Below are 6,122 nucleotides of genomic sequence, written 5' to 3'. Positions count from 1 at the left end.
GACCGGACCCCCAAAAAAAAATTTAAAAAAAATTGAGTACTAAGAGGCAACTAGCTTAGCCAAGCACAGGTAGCTCATTAAACTAGTTGAGAGGCTGAGATCTGAGAATGTGGTGGTGGTTCAAAGCCATCCTTGGCAGGAAAGTTCATGAGACTATCTCCAATTAACCACCAGATAACCAGAAGTGGAGTTATGGCTCAAAGTGGTAGAAGGCTAGCCTTGTGCAAAAGCTCAGGGACAGCACCCAGGCCCTGAGTTCAAGCCCATGACTGACCCCCTGCCCCCCCCCCCAAAAAAAGGCAGCTATCTGTTGTGGTACAGATGAGTTCAGAGAAAAGGAAGACAGGACTAACGAGTGAATGGGATATGGTAAATCATCTATACTAAATGTTAGAATAAATTAGACTTTGCCAGAAAGCTATGCAAACATCCATACAAAGAACAAAGAAAAGGTTTATGGCCAGCAAGATCCCTTCTCACAAGAGAGAACTGAAAAGTGCTGGCTATTGTCTGAGGTGACCTATATAACCTACTGAGGCTAGAAGGGGCTAGAAGGGGGCTAGGAGACAGAGACCCTGGTGTCGACGTGAGTACCAGGGGCTTCATCATGGTAGACTAGGATATATAGCTGCTGCCCAAGTAGTAGATAAGGGGCCCTGCAGCTGCGCAGACCTGAAGGTCACTCTAAAGGGTTCTTGCTGCCTTATATGGTGGTAGCTGCCCCAGAGGAATGCCATTTCAAGGTCAAGGGGGATTGGAGGCTGATTATTTACTGCCTTTACTAAACAGGCACGGTGTTGTGCCTAGGAAGGGGGCATGCCAAGCTGTGGAAGGGGGAAGGAGTGTGCTAAGCTATGGGGAAAAGAGCTCATTGGGCTAACACTAAAAACTTAAAATAAAAAAGTAAATTGTCTATATGTTATATGGGGGGGTAATCTATATATTTACATGAATAAAAAATTAAAATGGGGCCAGGCACCGGTGGCTCATGCCTATAATCCTAGCAACTTAGGAGGCTGAGATCTGAGGATCGCGGTTCAAAGCCAGCCTGGGCAGGAAAGACTGTGAGACTCCTATCTCCAATAAACCACTCAGAAAACCGGAAGTGGTGCTGTGGTTCAAGTGGTACAGCACTAGCCTTGAGCTGAAAAGCTGAGGGAGAGCGCCCAGGCCCAGAGTTCAAGCCCCACGACCAACCAAAAAAAATAAAAATTAAAATGGGCCGGGCTCTGGTTGTGGCTCATGCCTGTAATCCTAGCTACTCAGAAGCCTGAGATGTGAGGATCATGGTTCAAAGCCAGCCTGGGCAGGAAAGTCTGTGAGACTCTTATCTCCAATTTACCAGCAAAGTGGAAGTAGTGCTGTGGCTCAAGTGGTATAGTGTTTGCTTTGAGCTGAAGAACTCAGGTACAGCGCCCAAACTCAGAGTTCAAGCCCCACAACCGACAAAAAATTAAAATGGAGTTGGAGGCATGGCACCAACCAATGAGCCAAAGCCAAGCATCATAGCAAGTTTGAGGGGTTTTTGGGTCTCAGACAGAAAAAAAAATTCAAACAAGCCAGGAGCTGGTGGTATAAACCTATAATCCTAGATATTCATGAGGCTAAGATTTGAGAATCTCAGTTAGATGCCAGCCCTAGCTGACAAATCCACAAGATTCTTTTGTACTTTGTTTTTTGTTGGTTTGTTTTGCCAGTCTTGGAGCTTGGACTCAGGGCCTGGGCACTGTCCCTGAGCTTCTTTTGCTCAAAGCTAGCACTCTACCACTTGAGCCACAGTGCCACTCCTGGCTTTTTCTGTTTATGGTACTGAAGAATTGAACCCAGGGCTTCATGCATGCTAGGCAAGCCCTCTACCACTAAGCCACATCCCCAACCCGAATCCACAAGATTCTTACCTCCATATAACCAGCAAAAAGCTGAAAGTGGAGGTGTGGTCTCAGTGGTCGAGTTAAGGCATGAACAAATCAGCCAATGGAGAGACAGCATAAGATCTGAAGTCCAAGCCCCAGGACCAGCCCACATACAAAATTAAAGAGAAATTAAAGATAGACTAACATAATACAAAGTATGATTTGCTTGCATAATTTTTGCTCCAAATTTGGAGTTAGGTGGATACAAGGATAAAGGTAAATTATTTTAAATTTACACGTGTTAAGGAATATTACACAGCTACCATCATTTCCGTACATTCTAAATAATTTGAATGGTCTGCTTTTTCTTTCTTTCTTTTTTTTCCCACTCCTGTGCTTAAACTCAGTGCCTGGGCACTGAACCTGAGCTTCTTTTTGCTCAAGGCTAGCACTCTACCACTTGAGCCACCAAGCCACTTCTGGCTTTTTCTGTTTATGTGGTACTGATGAATCGAACCCAGGGCTTCATGTATGCTAGGCAAGCACTCTACCACTAAGCCGCATTCCCAGGCCTTTTCAGTTTTTTAATTGTTATTATAAACATGACATACAGAGGGGTTACAGTTACATAAGTCAGGTAATGAGCACATTTCTTTTTCGACAATGTCACCCCTTCCCTTGCTCTCTCCCAGTTTTTCTCTCCCATCTCCACCCACAAGTTGTAGAGTTCATCCAACAGTGCAAGTAAGTACCACTGCTACCTTTGTTCACGCCTTGTACCTCCCAAAGTATATATTTTTATTGCCAATGTGTGTGAATATATCTATTTATCTATGTACAATTCTTTGCAAGGTATGGGAAGCTCTGTGATCATATTCTTTACATCTGGGTATGAGTGCTCTGTCTTCCTCAAAAGTCAGTAGGTTAAAGCCAGGTAACAGGCTCAGGATAGTGACTAAGTCCCAGACCTCCTATTCAGAAGTTCAAGACTTCCCTGGCTTCTGATTTTGCAGTACTCTCCCAGCCAGTGAGGATAGAGTTACCAAGAATTGACATGCCCACACATTCAGAGACTTTACAGATTTGTTACGGTTTCTCTGCTCTATGGCCAGGCAGTGGTTTCCCAAACTCCTCCAGTGCCAGATAACTAGAGTGGCTGCCTTTAGGGGCCTCAGCTGCCTTTAGCAGTAGCTTGTGTGGGGTATTACATGTTGCTGCTGAAGCTCTCCAGGGGTAGAAACACTGCCTGTCAGACCTAAGCTAGTTCTGTAAACCCCAGCAGTCAGGAAATCCCAACTTTGCATCACAGGTAATACAAAACCCTCTCTTCTATCAAAGTAGTCACTTCCTTTCTGTCAAACTTTTTTTTTGCCAGTCCTGGGGCTTAAACTCAGGGCCTGGGCACTGTCCCTGAGCTTCTTTTGCTCCAGGCTAGCGCTCTACCACTTGAGCCATAGCACTACTTCCAGCCTTTTCTGTTTATGTGGTACTGAGGAATCGATATCCTGAGGCACAGGTAACAAAACACTGGCATCTAAACTGAAAATGTTGCTTCTCAAGACACACAGCCAGACTTCCCAAAAGACTGGCATCTAAACTAACAATCTTGCTTCTTGAAATTTAAGGTTCCCCCCCCCCCGCAACATCTCCTCCACCATCTCTTTTTTTTTGGGAGGGGTCCAGTTGTGGGGCCTGAACTCTGGGCATGGGCGCTGTCCCTCAGCTCTTCAGCTCAAGGCTAGCGCTCTACCACTTGAGCCACAGTGCCACTTCCGGCTTTTTTCTTTTTGCTTATGTGGTGCTGAGGAATCGAACCCAGGGCCTCAGGCATGCAAGGCAAGCGCTCTACCACTGAGCCACCTTCCCAGCCCCTAACACTAATTATTCTTATTCAGAGGGTAGAGATGGCAGATGGGTGTAGCCCATCATCTTGGCCTATCCTCCCTTCAATTTGGATTGTCTCCTGAACCCAGATTAGACAGTGAGGAAATTATATGTTGATACAGGTTCCTAGAATGTACTTTCATGTGAATTTCCAATTGTTTCAGCCTAGTCAGAGCATTGCTCTATTTTGGAATCAGTTGAGGTCTTATTAAGAGCAAACATTCACTCCATTTTTATTAACAATTTCAGAAGCATCTGCTAATCCTGCTTGGTCAGTTCTCATTGCCATCCCTGGGTGTTGAAAATCAATAATCAACAACCAAGGCTTCTCCTCACAGTCCTGCTTGTGCTGTGTTTGGTGACTCTGGGTTGTAAAGTCATGGTGTTTGTCACCTCTCTCTGCACGCAGCTTCTCTTTTCTGTGATAAAGGTAATAGACCCCAATAGTCATTCCAAGTTTTGGAAGCACTTAGGAAATCGTTCGGCTCCAGGGATGATACTGTAGGATATTGGAACAAGCAGGAAGTTACCAGTAACAATAAGATTTTATAGCTGAGACTCAGAGAACAGAGTGACTCTCTGAGCCCACATCCTAACCAGACCATCTGGACTGAAACTCATTGGGCTCTCATGAAGGCCTGGCCCTCCCAAGGCTTCCTAATACCAGTAAGCCCACTCCTGTTCACATCCGTGACAAGATAACTCATAAAACAGTTAAGTATATTTCTCTTTTATTTAATAAAAGGTTGCCCATAATGAGCTATACGCTGCATAAGGTGTCATCAAACATCATCTTACATTCTAGCCATCATCCATTCCTTTCCCCTTAAACTTCTAGAGGAACACCATGAAGAATATGGCGATCCCTAGCAAGGAAGACTCTCAATCCTAGACCTCAGTGGCTCAAGCCATTAAAGAAATAAATTAAGAGGAAGAACGTTCCTAGCTGGCCTTGTCCATCTTTGTCTCACAGACCCAGCGGTAGGACCTCTGGCAGACGTCATCATTCCAGCGACCATCGGAGGTGAAATGGGCACAGTCCTCGCCGCCTCCCAGCCCGTGCCCGTACCAGTTATCTGGCTGATCTGGTGCCCAGTTCCTGCAGACAGGAGACAGCCATGTGCTGAAGTCAGACTCCCACCATCAACCAGGCCTGGGACCACGGCAGGGTGGGTAGGCTAGCCCCAACTTGAGGAAACCAACTTTGGGCAGATGTACACTCACTTGAAGCCTTGCTTGTAGTCGGTCCCATCCAACCATCTCCAAGGTCCATTTTGGTCAGTTAGGCCCATCCAAGTGTTAAAAGTACTTTTGTGACTCTTGATAAAATTCTGAAGAGACAAGATGGGGTAGTAAACTCTCTTAACAGCAGCCAGTCTCCCAGAAGAGCCTCCTCCTCTCTCTCCAGGTGTGTGTTACCTGCTCTTCCTGGGAGTTCACCACCACCAGGTATGCATCCTCCAGCTGGCAGACCTTGTCAGCCTCTGACCAAGACTTCTCAGATTGGGAGAACCAATAGCAGCTGCCGTCATACTCCAGCCAATGAAGGGGGCAACAGGTCTTTACAGAGCCTATGGGTTTCAAACAGGGTACAGAGGCTGAAGCACTGCCCAGTGCACCATTAGAAGGAAACTGGGGCCAACGATATCCATAGTGCTTCTCACCGTTTCTCCTTAGGTCAGCTAGCCCACAGTTCACGGTCCTCAAATCCTTCACCAGCTGCTGGATTTTCAGGAGCATCGCAGATTGTTCTGGGACACACAGATAGGAATACATTGGACACACAGATAGGAATCCAGTACAGGACTTGGCCCAGGAACCTCCCTGCATGCTCACACATGCTCACCTACTAAGGCACAATCATCTGACCTGTTTTAAGTTCCTCCTCCTTTTTCTCCAGAGTGCTCTTCAGGGAAGCCATGTTCTGGTTAAAGCTGCGGACTGAAGGAGATGGGGCTCAGCACCACGAAGCCCGCCCTCTCCCTCCCCTCCCCCCCATTCTACATACTTTTGGTAACCAAGGCCTCTTACTTGTTTGCAATTCCTGCCTGTGATCCTCCACTTCATCTTTCAGAGATTTGGTCATTTCTTGCAAGCTGTGGCCTAAACAATGTGGGAATTGAACTCAGAAATCAAATCACCACCCACTCACACTGGGCACTGGTGGCCCCTGCCTATAATCCTAGCTACTCAGGAGGCTGAGATCTGAGGATTGGGGTTCAAAGCCAACCCAGGCAGGAAAAGTCTGTGAGATTCTTATCTCCAATAAACCACCAGAAAATCAGAAGTGGCACTATGGCTCAAGTGGTAGAGCGCTTGCCTTGAGCTGAAAAGCTGAGGGACAGTGCCCAGGCCCAGAGTTCAAGCCCCACAACTGACCAAAAA

At 46.5% G+C, this 6,122-nt stretch overlaps 1 protein-coding gene across 2 annotated transcripts in view; it reads right to left on the bottom strand.

Moving 5' to 3' along the window:
• Positions 1-4,507: 4,507 nt before the first annotated feature.
• The window catches only part of LOC105983395 (C-type lectin domain family 10 member A-like), a 4,640-nt gene continuing 3,025 nt past the window's right edge, over positions 4,508-6,122 (bottom strand). For both annotated transcript variants that reach the window (XM_013013242.1, XM_013013243.1), the window contains exons 5-10: positions 5,769-5,840; positions 5,607-5,678; positions 5,402-5,488; positions 5,157-5,308; positions 4,962-5,068; positions 4,508-4,836 (exon numbers count right to left, since the gene is read on the bottom strand). In XM_013013242.1, coding sequence (XP_012868696.1) covers positions 4,680-4,836; positions 4,962-5,068; positions 5,157-5,308; positions 5,402-5,488; positions 5,607-5,678; positions 5,769-5,840 — 647 coding nt within the window. In that variant the 3' untranslated portion in view covers positions 4,508-4,679. The remainder of the gene's footprint in view (positions 4,837-4,961; positions 5,069-5,156; positions 5,309-5,401; positions 5,489-5,606; positions 5,679-5,768; positions 5,841-6,122) is intronic.

Source organism: Dipodomys ordii, unplaced genomic scaffold (genome assembly GCF_000151885.1).
Source record: "Dipodomys ordii isolate 6190 unplaced genomic scaffold, Dord_2.0 Scaffold19, whole genome shotgun sequence".
Classification (NCBI taxonomy): Eukaryota; Metazoa; Chordata; class Mammalia; order Rodentia; family Heteromyidae; genus Dipodomys; species Dipodomys ordii.
Note: the sequence above shows the minus strand (reverse complement) of the source record. Positions and strands in the feature narration are given on the sequence as shown.